We start from the raw sequence: 17,922 nt of genomic DNA on the forward strand, positions 1-17,922 counted from the left end.
ACTGTAGGGTTGAAATTTTGAATTTGCCCTATAAACGGTTAAAGACTAATGCAATACAGTTGAATTTTTTAAAAATCTCAATGATTTCATAAAACAGGAGTTGTTTTTGTTTTTGGCAAACACTCATGTGGGACTATCGCCAGACATTCAGTAAAACATATTCGTGTTCCACTGAATAAGACTGAACAACATTCATCGGCTGTGTTTGCCAATGTTTTGACACTACGGATTCATCGGAGTCAAACAGGTTTAACATCAACAGCAACATCTGCAATAATTTGGAGCCAAAGTCAGAGATAAAAAGAAAACAAATAAGTCTCCAACTCCCGAGGTAAAGAGCTGCCTTTCTAGCTGTTACATGCACCACTATGTTCATCATCAAGTTCCTAACTGTGTCCGGCTGTTGTTTGGTGCAGGGCATGTGGTGTGCAGAAGCTTTTTAGAGCATCCCCGCTGCAAACAGCTGCCTACTGTGGCTGAAAACTCTATGGGCTGAAACTCACTGCGCAGCTCCGTAAATGTAAGTGGCATTTCCCATTTGGGTGACAATTCTGTGACATAACCCTTTAATGTACACTTCTATAAGGTATTTGTCACTTCTGTACTAGAACGATAAAGTATAAAATAGATGGAGCAGAACCAGATATTTCTGCTTTTTAATAAACTTATTTTTCCTCCACTGCAGATAAAACAGGAGGAACAGAGGCTGCTGTAGCCTTGATCTATATTACTACACAGGCAACACTTGTAGTTGGGTGGACTCCAGAGTCTTTTCATGAGACAGAAACATACAGAACATGTAAGAAACGTCAAATGTGTGACCGCGTCATGAGGATTTGTTCCCTCGTTACACATCTTTTAATTTGTCTTCTCCAAGCGCGCATGTTTTATAAATACGTTTGTATTCCTTGTTTCTGCCTAGATGATGGTAAATTATGGCCTACGATTAAAATAATTGTACACCTTTCAGACTTCAAAGGGAACTTTGGCAGTCAGATGTTTAGGATCAAACCCCACTGCTGTGTTTATGTGTGATTCTACCTCCACGATGACAAAATTTGTGCAGTAATTACACATGTTGTGTTTGAGCTGGAGAAGTTCTCAGTTGCTGCAAGTGCACACTACAGTTTAAGGCAACAAACCCAAAAGACAAACTTAATCCAGAATCTTTGGCTCTAACTGCCCCATAATAGTGTCGCACCGGTCGCTCCCGAGCCGAGCGAGCAAAGATGGAGTCGGTGAACCGTTTCCTCACCTGACCCCAGAGGGACATGCAGGCGTGACGGCTGGCTGCAGCCACGTGTAATTACAGCTCTGGAGATCTTCTCGCAGTCGCTTCAGCGCACGCCTCCCTTTCCTGTTTCCCGTCAGGACAAGGAGCACTTCAGCAACTTCATGTGTCGACTCGCCCATTCATACACTGCACAAGGGTCGGTAACCGAACCTCGTGCAGATATTTAAACAGCAATTAGTCAGTAGCTCTGTACTTTCACCCAGCTTTTCTGCCGTCCGTATGTGTGTTATGAAAGATTGCAAAAAATAATCAGGAGACTCATATAAATGTCGAGCCAGAGTTGGTCGACACAAACACTAACCGTCTCTGCGGTGGAAGACAAAAACTGAAGACAGTGCTCAGGATTCGGTTACTATAGAACATCTAAACAGCTTAGTGTTGCTAGGAAACAACTTGCATCCAACTTGACTTCCTGCAAAATGTCCACATCATTAGCAAGACAAAAAGGGACTAAACTTGGGCTCACGTCTGACAACAGAACAATCCTTCCACAGTTTCTGCAGCTTTGCAATGGTGCGAGAAGAGCAGCGGAGCTCAGCATTTCGGTTAAAAGCATGTCGGGCACAGAAGCAGGCGGAAAGGTGGAATGAAACGTAAATAGATCTCGCAGCTGACATTTGGACTTGCCAAACGCACATTATCAACTGCTGTTTAGCTCTGCAGGCACGGGGCCATTGTTTGATGGAAGAAAATTGGGAAGCACAGTTTACACTTTAAGCTAATTTAAAGCTCAACATTTGTATAATAACACAGAATCAGATGAAAACTGTGTTTAAGTGTAATTGAGCCAAATGTGGCCTCATACTGCTGCCTCCTCAAGGAAGGGCAGTCCAGTCAAAATTATTGGAACCAGATGCTTGTTTGTATTTTAGACACGCTGGCTGCAAACTGGTTGATGAATGAATCAGTGCACACTCATTAAAGCTATTTTACCTGAGTTTATGTTTGCAGAATGTGCACTGCTGTAGTTTCCAATGGAAACAAGGTGAAAAGTAGAAGAAGACACACACTTAAAGTATTAAATCATGTATTTATTCAAATAAAAGTCCCTAAATGCCCTATTATTATACGTAACCTACACATAAGATCAAGGAGACTCTGATGCACTATGCTGCAAACTGCATTTACTACTGTAATAAATTTTAGCTGCGTTAATTTACTGCTCTTGATCCTTCAAAATAAAGTCCTTTGTACCTGTCACCCCACACATGTGCTCCCTATTTTAATATCTGGGCTGCTTTCATGTCCTGTGCACATGTCACAGTTTGCTGGCACATCTCCTGCCATGGCCGGGGCCTGCCTGTATTAGGAGAATCCTCCCTTGTTTCTGGAGCAAGAGGCGGGCCTTTTGGAAAGCAGGAATGCACTGGAACTTTTCCTGCAAGCTCCCCTTCACATGCTGAAGAGTGTCCGTGTCCGCGTCCCGATATGGACATGTGGCCACTGGTGCTCCTGTTTGTCCAGCTCTGCTTCTGCTCCGGGTATGAAGGTAAGAAAAAAAAAAAGAAAAAAAGAAGAGGCTGCTGGGCATGATTAGCCCTGCACAGAGGGAGGAAGTTTAAACAATAATGCTGCTAATGTCCACACTGACCCTGGTGAAAATGTGGAAAATTTGGGTGTTGGGGTGAGATTAGACGGTTTGTGTTAGGAGATTACTTTTTTTTTTTTTTTCCTTGCACTGTGTTTGAGGTTTCTTGTCTCCACCGCTGCAGTTTGGTGAACCGCGGTTTGTGTTTGCGTGGAGGGGGAGGAAAAAGCGGGGGGAGTGCAGTGTGCATCTGGGGGACGTTTCTCTGAGCACACAGAGCTCAGTCAGTCTGTGGCACTAATGAAAGCTCTGAAGCTGCTGTGAATTGTGAGTTTAACGTTCACTTTTTTCCTGCCAACACTTCTTTATTCTGTGCTCAGAGGCTTAAACTGAGATGTTCATGTTGAAATTAAATCGCTGCAGTGGACATTTATATCTTGAGACTGAGAGTTTGCCTGGAAACTTTTACAGTACCTCATTTAATGGTATTTTCTCTGTGACTCTCTATCTCTCTCACACATGCACACAATTACAAATTTAGTGATAAGTTGTTTAAAACTCCTTTTTTTTTTCTCTCAAAGTCCCCATTTTTTTCTGCTTTCAGCTTCTCTAAAGTTAGGATTTTATGTTTTTGTTAAGTTTTCTATTGCTGTATTTTGAATATTGTTTGATTTTAGACATTTTTTTGTCAACAAAACATGACAATTTCTCATCTTTTACACACAAAATGATATCTTAATAATTAAAAGTGTAGCGTCCGGGTATCACAAAGAAAGGCACAGTGCAAACCCTGTAGCCTGCAGCCAGGAGTGCAGTCTGAAATGACTTCAAAGCCTGGAAGCCTGGATGGATATTTTATGTGTGTGTGTGTGTACGTGCAGTCACAGTGGCTATGTGTCTGTGGATGGTTTGAGAGTGGCTCACCACCGCTGTATGATCGTACAGGCTGAAACATGAACACAAACTGCAGAGGAGATTTATGCTGACGGGCTAAAAACTGCTCGCCGAGCCGACAGTCAGGACTCCGGTCTGAACTCGTGCTTGTGTGCGTTTATGAGGAGTTTATTTTACAGGGGTCTGTTTGTGTTTGTTCTAGTGGTCAATTATACCCTTTATTGGTTGAGAGAGGGTGCCTAACATTGGGTGGAAGTGCAGAGATTTTCAAGTGATTTACTTTTGCTCAATCTGGGGCTCTTCTTTTAAAAGAAGGTATGTACAGTCTTTGAGTCATACATTTCCTTTTACAGTTAAACCCATTTAAAGCAGGCATTTGTTATGTCCAGGTCATATTTTCCATGAGGATTCTTGTACTGATTAAAGCCTTGGGACGACAATGCTCTTCACAGAGGGAGAAACTTTTGAAAATACCATCAAATAAATCAATGAAAGACTGGGCTCCCAGGTAAAAATAACACTTATAAGATCCTGTGAATCCTGAATCATGACAAACTAATACTTAATGAACAAAACACAAATAACTTTGTGTTTTCATGTGGTTTTACAGAAAACACAACAAGACATGGTTCAGCAAAGGTAAAGGTCAGAGGGTCACACGCTTGTGGTAATGACAGGGGAAGTTGTGCTTGATGTTCACGTGGTAACATCAGTCGTGAGTAGTGAGGCCGCCGCTGCTAGGCAACTGTTGGTGTGGTGAAGCCATAGACTGTATACATGTGGACAATGTGTCCCCATCAGCCAAACTGACGCTATTTACGGGTTACGGGTCCGAGAGTGGAGCTACTTGGAGCCGCATTATCGATGGCCCGACCACACTTCCTCTAGACTCACTTGCGTTTTTGTTTAAGTGATACTACGCTCTGCTGTACCTCCACCAGTTACAAGGAAATGTTGGATTATACACTGTATTTATTATTATTCTTTTTTCTTTTTACAACTCTCATGGTCTCATGGGGCCACTTCATGGAGCGGTTGGCATGGCTTATGTCACATCCTGTTTCTATAGCGTCAAATAACTAATTAAAACAAAATTTATCTAAAATGACGGAAACCATCCTTGAAAAATAATTATTTGACATGTACTTTAGTGTTTTAGTTCGGCGCAAGTCCCGCCCACTAACATGGAGGGGGCGGAGCTTATGACCTATACTGCAGCCAGCCACCAGGGGGAGCTCTACTTGCTTTGGCTTCACTTTTGAGGATCAGTTTCGGCGTCCATCTTTATACAGTCTATGGGTGAAGCCGGCGAGGCTAACAGGTTAGCAAGCTAACAACCAGGTAACCTAATGTCGTAGAAATGCAAAGGCATGATGAAAGTATGTGGCCACTGAGAATATCAACACTTCTCTTGGACATATTATAAAACTACAAAGAAACCTATATGCAACTATCATTTCTGAAAACGTCAACAAACACATCAGAACTCATGACACTTTCAAGGTCGTGAATACCACAACAGAGGTCGTCATGTGGACTTTTCTCGAAGCTGTACCTTATAAGAAGGCAGCAGAGGATGAATCCTTGTCTGGTTCAGGAATGACGTAATGAAGTCATCATGTCTAAGAATGAACTGAACATCAGTATCAACCTGTCATGTCTTACAAAGCTAACTTCAGCTAACTAATAGGTTAGTGTTCAATTTCCCCAACTGAAGCAGAAATCGAATCATCCAGTCACCTCGCAGAAACTCAGTGCTGTGAGGCACAGACACAAGAGGCCCGTAATAAAAAAGAAATCAGCATCTCTCACTCTGAAGCAGATGTTGTTGGGTGTGAGCTCACGAAAATTGGACAAAAGAAGATTGTGCAAACATTGCCTGTTTTTTTATCAACAATTCTGGCAGCTGGTGGTGGTGGTGGCATAATGTCGTAGGGGACATTTTCTTGACACGTTTTGGCCACCAGCTCTGCATCATTCACTTTAAGAACGGCCAAAGAGATGCTGAATAATAGCGCAGTGTGCGATGCTGGGTTTCTAGTAAATCTGCATCCTGTACACAGCTAAAACGAATCATGTCCAGTTACCTCTGCTGCTAATGACTCATTCCTTGTCTCTCAGGTAATGTATTATTATCTTACTTAAGTCACAAGCAGCTACAGAGCCTTAACAGGGAATAAATAACTATCATTCAGTGAATTATATATATGACTGTGAACTGAGAACAGTTTTTGCAAGCAATACTAAAAAAACTGTGGGCGCGTGTCATACTGTATCACTGAAACTGGACTATTTTCCTGTCAAGTGTTAATGGAAACTAAAACAGTTTGTTCTTCAGTATCAGAAACTGCTGATGTGATAAAGAAAGCAGCAGCAGGCGTGTTGGTATACAGTATAAATGACACAGAAACCCTTACTGCACAAAAGGAATTATGTAAGAGTGTAATCATGTCGCGCCGAATTGAGCGATAAAGAAATGACATCCCATTTGCTTGCCTACCATGGTCTGCTGTTAGCCTCCAGCCACGCTTCTGCATTTACAGGGAATGAGCTCCTTCCACGTAATGACAGTTTGCATTACGAGCCTGCGGAGAACAGCTAATTGGAATATCAGACTCAGTAAGTTAAAGCGTGTTCGCTCCCAGAGGTTTGTCACGAAGGCAATATTCTGCACTTCCTGCACTATTAACACTTTTTTTCAGACTTCTTGCTAAGAACTCTCTTTGAAGTAGGAGGGATGGACGGGAAGATGATGCTGGCTGCTGATCGCCCTCCTCGTGGCGTTGACAGATTTATTAGATATGAATGATGAAGGGTCTCAGATCGCATATTCTCGCCTCGATTCTCTTTGAATAGGGAAGTCTTTTATCAACAGGCACAAACCAGAACACGTCTGTTTAATCAGATATGATGTACCGGAAACCTGTCTTACTAGCCTGAGCTGTCTATAAGCAAGAAACTCAACAACAGCTGTTCAGAGCTGCAAATGTAGATGTTAAGAGACATTCAGGAGACGTTAAGATTTGAAAATTGAGCATCCTTGAATGTCCTCTGTACTTAAGAGATGCTTGCTTTTCTATTGTTGTAAGAAAAGTACAAGGAAAAAAAGATCTGTATCATAAAATGCACATTTTATTAATTATTCAAGACACAATTCAGACTTCAGACTGTTTGTACAGGTGGTAAAACAAAGTGATGTTTCATCTTATCTAATTAGTCTTTTCCTAGCTCTTCACGAGTTGGGAGAAATTGATTGGGTGATTCACGGATATTGTTTCCCTGGTTGTGTTTTTATACCTGATCCAGTGCTATTGCGTTGGGCTTTTTTTCACCATCTACATTTAAATATAATGTTTTAGCCAATTAGATTCTAGTTTTAGTTCTTGTTTATGTTAATCATGGATTTTAAGTGACACTTTTGGCATCCAGAAGAATTATACTGTAGCTTACAGAAATTACTAGCCCTACATTGTTATTACAGTAACAACGACTGCCTGCAGGTGGTGCTATTATTCCAAACCACAGTTGTTTTTATTATATTTGCCTCTAGGGGGCGCCTTGCTTTTGCATATTTACTACTGCCGATGTTAACGTTTCCAGCTTGGCGTACTCAGATCACTTTCTCCTTATGGTAAATCTGCAGGCAGCTACTCGTGAATTTACGAGTCAGTTAACTTAAATATCCTCAAGATTTCTGCTCTGGTTGCTTTGATAACACCAGTGGTTGCTGGCGGTACCAGCAAATGTGACTTAACAATGTTTGTGTGAGTCTTCCAGTTTGTCTGGCGTTGCTGCAAATTCTTGCAGAGCTGATAATTTTTCTGGCGAGTGTTGCTGGGATGCACGCACGCCCACACACACACACACACCGACACCTGTAATTAGTTTTCCATACCTTTCCATGGCTCCCTCCCTCGCCCTATTAAGAAGCAGACACTAAAGTTTTCCCATTAGACAGCTAAATCTGACTCACTCGGTATGTGGGTCTGCCGTGTGCCGTCCGTGCTGTGTGATCTGACTGCTGAAACCTCGGAGCTTGTTGTGTATGCATGAGTGTGTGTCGACCTGTGGCATTTCGGTCCAGACGGCTTTTATTAAACTGACAGAGCAAAGCCGTGATGAGGACTGGGGAACAGTATGGGATATTTGATCACAGTATTGGGCTCACTGACAAACATGCTGCTCAAATATGAAGCTGGAAGAGGGTTGAACACTCTTCCCTTGTGGGTCCTGAACAGAGGACACATTCACACCAGGGTTCATAACATCCTGGAGGCCAAGGTTGAACACCCTGCCCCCCTACTTTAACCCCTTACTGACCCATTTTCTTTTTGCTTTATTACCACCAGGCCCTCCACATCCCCTTCTTCCTCTTTCCTAAAATAATCTTCCTTGCTCATCACTATTCTCCTCACATTTGTCTTTTACCAGTGGCACTCAACTGTGTCCTCCACCAGCTCTGCAGCCACCACTCAGAAATATCTCAGCTCTCTGAAAGCTACTGTCTTTTTGCCTGTCTGAGCAGAGCATTTACTGTTAGAACTGACTCAAAATGGATAGCTGTCTACGGTAGGTATATCTCTGGGAACTGTTTTGGAACAAAAAAATTCAAAATAGCTGTCCTCATTTACACCAAACGCTGCAGGGGACCGCAGAGTGAATCTTTTTTGTTAAACAGATTCATTTTTCCACGCCAGCTGGAAAACAACAGGATCTTTTGAGATGTTTTCCTTTTTTGCATGTGTCCTCTCCAAAAGATCCAGATCACCTCCCCTGGAGTCTGGTTTAGATGAAAAGCTAAGTAATGTTTTTAAGCCTGTTCATGGTGCCATTTTGCAGAAGAAAAAAAAAAAAAGTCCCCCGAGTCAGCCCAGGACAAAGCTCTAAAACATTGCCTAACAACTTGAACACGACCCGCTGTTCTATTAGTTGCTTTCTCTTGTTTTCTTTCACCCACAGGGTCAGGACAGTCCGCCTACGGAGATGATGAGGACTGGTATTCTCGTAGATATAAAGGTGACTGTTCTTGGTTTGTCACTGCCAAAACACGCATACACAGTAAATGCAGGAAGTGATTCTATTCTGATTAAAGTAAATTATACTTGGGGTGACGTTGCAGACCTGTAGTTATCAAGTTACTACTTCTGCAATGTTGTGGCTTAGCAAATAACAATTAGCTTCTAAATGGGGACAGAACACATAATCATATCTGCAACAGATCTGCTAACTAGCATGTCCTACTAGCTAATGGTCAAATGTGAAGCTAATTGCCCCAAATGATGTTTTACTACACTTCCTTCATATGACTCTAGTATATAAACTGTGCGCAATTTCCGAGTAGTAGCAAGTAATAGCACTGCTTTTGCATAAATATCCCACAATGCATTGCAGCATTGACGTGGTCATTGAGTTACCACGGGGCAAGGAGGCTCTCAGAAAGTACTGTGACGGTGCTGGGCTGTTTCTTGTCTTTAAAGAGGCACCATTTCAGACGAGTCAGGTCAGCCAGTTTCGTACACTGGCGCAGTTACGTCAGAGCAGCTTCTAGCTTTCAATTCGGGGTCAGTTAGATGCGGAACGTTACCAGCGAGGCCAAATCAAACTCGCCCCTCGTGTAAAAGCTCAAATGTCATATTATTTTCTCTCACTCAGTGGCTTTGGAAACCTTGCCAATACACACACACGCACAGAGAGAGGGATTCAGGGAGGCTTGCTGTGTAATGAAATCTCATTTTTTGTTCCAACTGGAAATTAGCCTAAGCTGGTGGCTATTCTCCCCTCCAGTGTGCGCGCTGGTTCACAGGGCTGAGTGTTCACCCTCAGCCAGCAGGAAATAAACTGCAGATTTAGATGTATTAGAATAAGAACCTTGTGGCCCCTTAAATTTGGCATCAGACGAGGAATTTTGTGTTGTCGTTGTAGAGATGGGCAGTTACCCAGCATGCAAAGAAACACACTGAAAGCAAATGCAGTAGTTTAGCCTTAAAAGATTTTTAAAAAGATTTTTTTTCTGCTTTGATCCCATTACTTAACACAATTGTAGATGTTTCTGTGGTAAATACCAAGCTACTGCCAGTAGTAGGCTGACTTAGCTTAGCAAAAATGCTCAGAATGATTAAACTGTCTCTGTGCAAAACAAAAAAGTATTTCTGCAACCATCTTAATCAGGCTTCTGTTCGTGTTTTCACTCTGTATAACACACACACACACACACTGAAACTCAAACACTTCCTACACATAATTATCTGTCTTTTCTTCAACTGAGGGTATCTACTTTTCTTCCATGTTGGATTATGGGAAGTGGCAGATAAGGTAATGAAAAATCCTCCCTATCTGCCTGTGCTCAAGGTGATGGGAGGGTTTTTACATTTTTACACTAATAATGGAAGTCTATGGAAGCTTTTATAGTTCTCAGGTAAGTGCTTATTATTGAGTTTTTCTCACTCTGAGGCCACACCGTAAAAAAAACAAACATGTAATTGCCTTGATACTGCGATGGAAAGGTCAGTGCTGTTCTCTTCCCTCCGTCTTTAGGAACCCCGTGGTGCGCCCCCATTAAAGTGAAACATGGTGACGTGAGCTGTCGCACGCCCAGAGGGGAGCACTACAGGAACGTGATGGGGACACGGTGTAAAATCCGCTGTAAGCAGGGATACGAAGTCCAGAGCCCAGAGGTGGTGTGCATGGCAAGCAAACACTGGTCCTCTAACTACGCCTGCCGAGGTGAGATCTAACGTCCGCCCGAACACCTGCACGTAGAGACAAAAAGTGTGAAGATGGATCCATGACCCACTGTAGTGCAGGTTGGCTTTCGCACCCAAAACTGTCAGTCAGCGAAGACACTGCAGCCTTATTTAAGTACTCAGATCTTATTATTGAAGCAATAATTTCCTTAATATCCAGCAGAACAGTTAATACATCTCCCAAATTTAATGAATAACTATTACTTGATATTACAAAAAAGAGATTGATGGGAGTCATTTTAAGCGAAGGATACTGAAGCCAAGGTAATTCCACTTTGATTAAAATCCATTCTTGACCCTTGATATAAAAGGTCCACTGGTTCCTTTTCCCCTGTGTCTCGCAGTGTTCAGTCAAGGGACGTCATTTATATTAATATCATGAATATTCTCCTTCCAAATCTAACATTTATAGTGATTTATAAAGCCGCCTGTAGCCGATGCTTAGGGTATTTTCAAATGAATCATTTTATTAAACCACAATTTTGTAAACAATTACGCAGATCCATTACTTTTCCCAGAAGGCTGTACTTGGCAGGGTGCAAAAGCTGTTTTGGAAACAGTATTTAGACCTTGAGACACATAATTATTCCAAATTAACTCTGGACGTGAATGGATACGGCGACTACAACTGAGGCAGTACAATACACGACTGGTCGGTGGGCGTAAATGTCAGATAATTGGCTGAAAAAGCACCAAAGATTCCAACTTTAAAAGTCGTGGGGGGACTTGGATTCGGATGCTGTTTGTGACATCGTTAAAGCATCAAACAGTTAATTTCTTTAAAGCGTGCTGGACCTCTTTAATCTCTGCATTCTAGCTCAGGATACTGATGAACAATTAGAGTGAAACCTTACCGCTGCTTGAGTTTAATGGCCTGTATAGACAGTCGCATCTCTTTCATTTTATTGAAGACAATCTGGTTCCATCAGTAATTAAAAGCAGCTCCTTAAATGTATGGCATCAGTCCCAGCAGAAAAAGAGAGCAATATACTTGTTAACTCAAAGCAAGTACTGTATAAACATCGAGCTCTCTCTGATGACAGAGATCCGTTGTCCCAAGCTGGACATGCCCATTAATGGCGGCTACAAGTGCTCGGACGGCTCCTACTTCAGCTCTCGCTGCCAGTTCTTCTGCTCCCCTGGATTCACTCTGAAGGGACAAAAGACAGCAACCTGTCAACACAACAAAGCATGGAGCGCCGAAGTCCCCACCTGTGTTGGTAAGAGTCTGCTCAGTTTTACCTCCTGGAGACTACTAACAAAAAATTACTTGCTTAAGGCATAGCGTCAGCTCTAGCTATTGGAAGAAAAGTCTACAACAAAGAGTATCAGTCCTAACACAAGGTTATGTAATTGATGTTTGGGAAAAAATGCCTCTAGACGTGTACATGCATTATACACGGAAACACATTCACAAGCAGACTGTGGTTTATAGCCATTCACTACAAAATGATACATGTGTCTCTCTTCCCAGCCTCTGTCAAAATCTGGGCTACACAACCTGCAATAAGGTGCTCATATAAATTGCAGAGAAGTCCTGCAACCAGTGGCTAATCGCTGGCTTTTGTCTACTTGCCCGGAATCATTCAGTCGTCACTGCACCACAGCCAGCAGCACGTCTGTACCAGAGCTGTTTGTGAAATTAGATTTGAGTCATTTTCACAAACACTGTCTCTTTGTCTGCGAGAACGCACTGCAGAGTCAGCCGCCCCTGTTTCCTCCTGTTTAACTCCTGGCTAATACAGAAACGGTCAAAGAGTGCGGATGAAGCTGAGATAGGCATGTGACACCTGCACCCACAGCTCGCAACTTGTGACTCAGAGAAGCAAAACCCTTAACTGTGCATAACTTTAAACCATAGTTATATAAAGCTCCCCCCCCCCCCCCACCACCACCACCACCACCACCATCATGAATGGGGAAATTAGTCTACAGGCTGTAAACATGTTTATTTCATCCCCATGGGGGTTTTTGAGGAACTGAAGCTTTTGGTACTTGTAACCATCAAGTGATTATTTAAGACCAATTATTTAAGAATATTCTGGTTTAATAAGAGTCGTTTAGAAGCACTAATTAGTCAGGCAGTGCCGCACTAGAACAACATCTGGTTATGTCTAAATAAATGTACCAGCAACACAACGTGAATTGTTGTTTCAAAAGCAAAAGAGATTGAATTTTCAGAACAGAAAATATAGAAGGCAGCAAGTTGTTAAAGTTTTCTCGTCTTCTCTCTATAGACACTGATCCTCCAAAAATCAAGTGTCCTAATGTGAAGGATAAGTGGGCAGAACCAGGAAAGCTGACAGCAAGAGTGACCTGGGACACACCGGAGGGTGTCGACACCGCAGACGGCATCCTTACTGAGTAAGTCTCATCCCAGCTACCCGCTTTGCTTCACTGCTCTCAGTCTGTGTTAGTCCTGTCCGTTACTGCACTCTGAAATGCGAAGGTCACAGTGAAAGACTGAATGTGTTTTGCAGTGTTATCCTGAAGGGAAAACCTTCGAAATCAGATTTCCCAGAGGGCCTCCATAAGATGTCCTACACTGTGTTTGACCGGGCTGGCAACAAAGGGTCCTGCCGCTTCACTGTCAGAGTGCGAGGTAAGAGATTTTGATCATCTGTGTAGAGCAGGATTTAGTAACACTTTGTCGTGCGGGGTTGTTTTCACAATGTCTCCTAGGAGTATGGTAAAAGTAGAATTTACTGGATGTAGCTCCCGTTCTATGAGTATGCTCGGAGCCATCTAATGCTCTTCTCTTTTGGTTTATGTCAAACCTGAGCTTCAGTAAATTATATAAAATAACGAGACCACTGTCTTCGGGCAAGAGTAACACCTTTTTTTACTGTTACCGTGGTCTAAATGTGTCTCTCTGTGTGTAGTGCGCCGCTGCAGCCCGCTATTCGCCCCGGACAATGGATACATGAAGTGTGACAGCGACGGAGACAACTACGGTGCCACCTGTGAATTCACCTGCACCGGCGGCTACGAGCTCTCGGGCAGCGCCGCCAGAGTGTGCCAATCTGGACTCACCTGGTCTGGTTTAGACACAACCTGTGCACGTATGTACAGCATGGAAATCAACACAGACCTTCTCTCTTAACACAAAAAAGAAACTCCCTGCCACGAGACCAAAATTGCCAATAAATTGTAGCTTGTTGTCTGCACATCCTCCATCAGGCTTCTATTTATTCACTGTAGTGGAGACCTTATCCACGGAGAATTGGGTTTGGCTGTTTTTATTAACAAAAGTGTCTCAGGACTAGTATTCAGCCGCAGAACATAACACGAAGTCTGTCTGAAAATTGGGCTACTTTTGTTTCGATTACTTACCTGCCGTCAGTCAATTCTGGCAACACTGTTTCTAGTTTCTTTTGAGAAACTCAGTGGAGGAGAAAATGGCCGCCTCTGCTATCCATCGATTTGAACAATCAATACTAGACGCCCATCTATTGAATGTCTGTGTCTGTGAGATAGGAAAAAAAGTGAAAAAAACACTCTGTGTCGCATCTTCTGTTCAGTTCGTGCACTAAACAGACAAAAAACAATCACATTTTGCAACATCTCACAGTCATATTGTGTTGGAATGAATATTCTCTTGCTGTGTGTCACATCTTGTCGTATCACTTAATTGTACATTCAATGTCATCACAGCCATGAACATCAATGTGGGAGTGCGTACGGCTGCTGCACTGCTGGACCAGTTCTATGAGAAGCGACGGCTCCTCATTATCTCAGCACCAACGGCTGCCAATCATAATTACCGCTTCCAGATGACTAACTTACAGGTGAGGCACGACTCACACGGAGAACACGAGGCTGGAGATGGAGGGACGAGCGTGAGAAAGAGACGGAAGTCAGCACTGCAGTGATTCGTGTCTCCTCCGATACGTCTCAGAAAGCGTTTGTGTGTTCGGGTTTTCTCTCTCGCTCGGCTACCTAAAGTGGGACAAGGCAGCGAGACAAATAAATAGGAGAGAAAACGTCGTGATGAACAGAAAATGTCAGGGCGAGTGAATAAACGATACTGACGCCGGCTCTGATAAGGCTATTCGTGGGGGGAGGCTTTCTCAGCTCGTCAGAAAACATCAAGTCAGAGCTGCCTTTAAACGCCTGACCTTTTAAAGCGATCAGGCCATCAGCTGAAAGACAAGCCATCATCAGCTTGTGAAAGAGGGAAGGGATCAGTCCTGCAGCCTCAAATGTTTGTGCAGTTACTGGATAAACATTTATGAGGCCATGTTAAAAAGTAGGGGTTGGTGCTTTTGCAGCATTTTACAATCATAATACACAATTAAAACATGTTTTTTACACATATCTAATAGCGAAAGAAGAGGCAAGGAAGAAGAACATCTTGGTCTTTTAAGGAAGATTAATTAGTTAAGACTCACCCAGTGACAGCAGGGAGATTATTAATATTTCATGTCAACACACTGAGGACAAATTGGATTTGAGTGCAGTGAGTTTGAAGCTTGGGAAACAAGAAAGATAGTTGACTTTCCTCAGTTATGAGGTATTGCACGTTTTCCAAGTTTTGGACATCTTCTCTAATGTCACATATTTTACAGCTCCCCCCCCCCCCCCCCCCCCCCCACACACACACACATAAAAACACTGAAGGTTTGAGTTTCCACTTAAATTCTGTATTGTACCAAAGTTTGAATGGAGGTGAACTTAATTAATCATGAACCTAATCATCAGCTGCAGCCTTGGTGATTTTGCAAATGTGTTTCGTTTCTTTACCATGTACGGCAACCAATAACAGTGCTGTAAAACATATGGATCTGTCTTTCTGTTCCTGTCTTACTGAACAGCATGCTCAGTGCGGACTGGACTTAAGACACGTGACAGTAATTGAGCTGGTCGGGACCTACCCGGCACAAATTGGCCGAATTCGACACAGGCTGCTTCCTCCAGGACTGGCGCTGCAAATCAGTAGGTACTAACACGGCGCCAACACACAAACCCTCATGTAACTTCAACCCATAGGTCTTTGCCCCTGTTCGCTGAGCCGATGTGCGTTTCCTAGGTTACTGCTCCAGATTCCTCTAAGGTCTTTCCAAATGGTGCTGGTAGACAAGCAGGGCATGGACAAGCAACGCTACCCGTTCCCGATCACATCAGCGGAATTATTCACCACCATCGACACCTTCCCACTCCGCAAGGACGAGATGGTGCTACAGCAGCAGGCAGGCCAGACCTGTCAATCATAAAACACCCCCCTTCCTCCCCTCCGGGCCCTCAGCGCACTTCCATGGACTGTCAGCCATCTTTGATCTTTTTTTCCTCTGTAGTCACAACAGACAAGACTGACTCAGATCTTCTTTTTCTACCCACATGTCACACACTCCTACCTGAACTCGTTCTGTTCTTCATCTGACTGTATGTATCTTTATGTCTGTGTGTGTGTGTGTGTGTGTGGTGGTGTGCATGTGTCATCAAAGGTTTATATGTAAGTCGCGGTGCTGATCTGAGGCTGATCTGTATAAAATGGATCACACAGTACATTACAATCATATTGATTCCTGTGCCTTGTCTGTTTTGTTATCAAGATTTTCAAAGCGGAAACATGTTTTAGTATTTTGTACAAAAAGACTTTTTACTGTATGAACTGGAATCTTTTTCACCTGTCTGATATTTATGCCTCACTTTTCTAAAAATTATGTACTCTGTCTGTCTGTCTGTCGGTGTGTTTGTGTGTGGTGTACAGTGCATCTGCGTCTCTACGCCTGGATTTATAAAATACTGATTAAAAATGTCCAGTGCGGAGGATGTGCTGTTCTGTGCGTCAGTGTGAGCAAGAGAAACGGAAGAAGAGGTGAAGGATTCACGGCAGAGCTGCCTTTTCACGAGTCACAACTAAAAATGATTATTTCTTTAAATAACAAACTCTGCAGCAATGCAAATTCTGTGGCTATTAGTCAGTCAGCTAAGGCAATTTGTAGACATTCGTAATCGCCAGATTCCACTAACGCTGGAGACCCCCTGACTTTTATTTTTTTGTTGTTGTAAAAAGTCTCAAATCAAATGAATTAAAATAATAATAGATTCAAACATTCATGTAGCCGTAAGGATAAATCATATACGTACTTTTTTTAAAAAAAATTATCTCTTAATTATCAGGTCTAACTCAATGAAGCTTATGCCGGCTCCAGACTTCCCAGTTTGTGCCCGTTAATGCTACTGGTCCCAGGAACGGCACCATAGCAACAAAGTTGATTCTCACTCTTTGTGGAATACAGGACAAATGCAGCAGTAATGAAGACACCGTGGCGTCTGCATGTTGTCAAGATTGCATCTGAGCTGCGCACGTAAGCTACGCCTAGAAGCAACTTGGCGCCCAAGTCTTCCCGGGCAACTCAGTTACGCCTTAGTGCCACTTTAGGTTTACAGTATTTTCTTCTTAGAGTCTGTGTGATTATCTCATCAGTCCTAAGGCTAATTACAGATCTTTGAAATCAAAGGAAATACATTTTATGTCCTCTTAGCTGTTTTGTTAAATAAATGACTCACACAGTTTTGGGGCGCGCCACATTAAGATGGTAACTATGATACATTTTTACACACTTACAAACATAATTTTAAAGGGGAACTACTGTTTTTTACAACCTGGACCTTACTTCTGGCATAAAATAAGAGCATTTACTCACCCATGTAACTTTGGCGTCATTTCGTGTCGTTCGTCAGATATTTACATCCGCGTATATCCATATAGTGGGAGTGACTGCGTTATTTAGAGGCTGTGTTTCGGTGCCCCAGTCACTCCCACTATATGGACATACGCGGATGTAAATATCTGACGAACGACACCAAATAAAACCAAAGTTATATGGGTGAGTAAATGATCTTATTTTATGCTAGAAATAAGGTCCAGGTTGTAAAAAAACAGTAGTTCCCCTTTAACAGCAAGAAGGTCCTTGGTTCAAATCCCCCCGGGGCGCAGTTTTTGTGGAGTTGCATGTTCTCCCCATGTTTGTGTGCGTTTCCTCCCACCATCATAAAAAAACATGGATGCTAGGCGCTGGGTCAGGTTGACCCACAGGGGCGGCGTGCTCGGTCAAAGCGACTCAGGACTAACCCTCCACCTCACCATGTAATTTCGTTGTACAATTGTAGAATAACAAATAAAGCACTTTAACTGAGACTAGCTGAGATTAAGCTGAGAGCACGCCTGTATCCACAGTACAGCCTCTACACTCTCAGTATTTTTTGTCCAAAAATACGATAACCAACGAATGCTGGTTACAGGTCCAACAGCAGCGCCGTCATAGTTGTTCCTGATAGAGTGCGATGACAAAGCCCCGTATTCAGTTGACCTTTAGCTTTTGGTTTGGACGTCATTCAGAGGCTTGTAATGCTGTGTTCACATTACTGGCATAAAAACCTGCTGGCTACGAGCCTTTTTCGACGAAAGCCGGCGATAACGCTGCTTCAGACAGAAACTCGGCACTTGTGACGCATGC

The 17,922-nt window shown here is 42.9% G+C and overlaps 1 protein-coding gene across 2 annotated transcripts; it reads left to right on the top strand.

Annotated features, from left to right (window-relative positions):
* The first annotated feature begins 2,418 nt into the window (after positions 1-2,418).
* Positions 2,419-16,385, top strand: srpx (sushi-repeat containing protein X-linked). 2 transcript variants are annotated; one of them, XM_084545326.1, is made up of 10 exons: positions 2,419-2,783; positions 8,676-8,732; positions 10,251-10,439; positions 11,503-11,679; positions 12,697-12,823; positions 12,940-13,061; positions 13,342-13,521; positions 14,114-14,247; positions 15,274-15,393; positions 15,487-16,385. In XM_084545326.1, the coding sequence occupies exons 1-10, from the start codon at positions 2,537-2,539 to the stop codon at positions 15,670-15,672; spliced, it is 1,539 nt and encodes a 512-aa protein (XP_084401452.1). In that variant the 5' UTR covers positions 2,419-2,536; the 3' UTR covers positions 15,673-16,385. The 2 variants fall into 2 exon arrangements, with proteins under 2 accessions (XP_084401452.1, XP_084401453.1); XM_084545327.1 differs by lacking the exon at positions 8,676-8,732.
* The last annotated feature ends 1,537 nt before the right edge of the window (positions 16,386-17,922 follow it).

The sequence above is a fragment of the Chelon labrosus genome (assembly GCF_963514085.1).
Source record: "Chelon labrosus genome assembly, chromosome: 5".
Classification (NCBI taxonomy): Eukaryota; Metazoa; Chordata; class Actinopteri; order Mugiliformes; family Mugilidae; genus Chelon; species Chelon labrosus.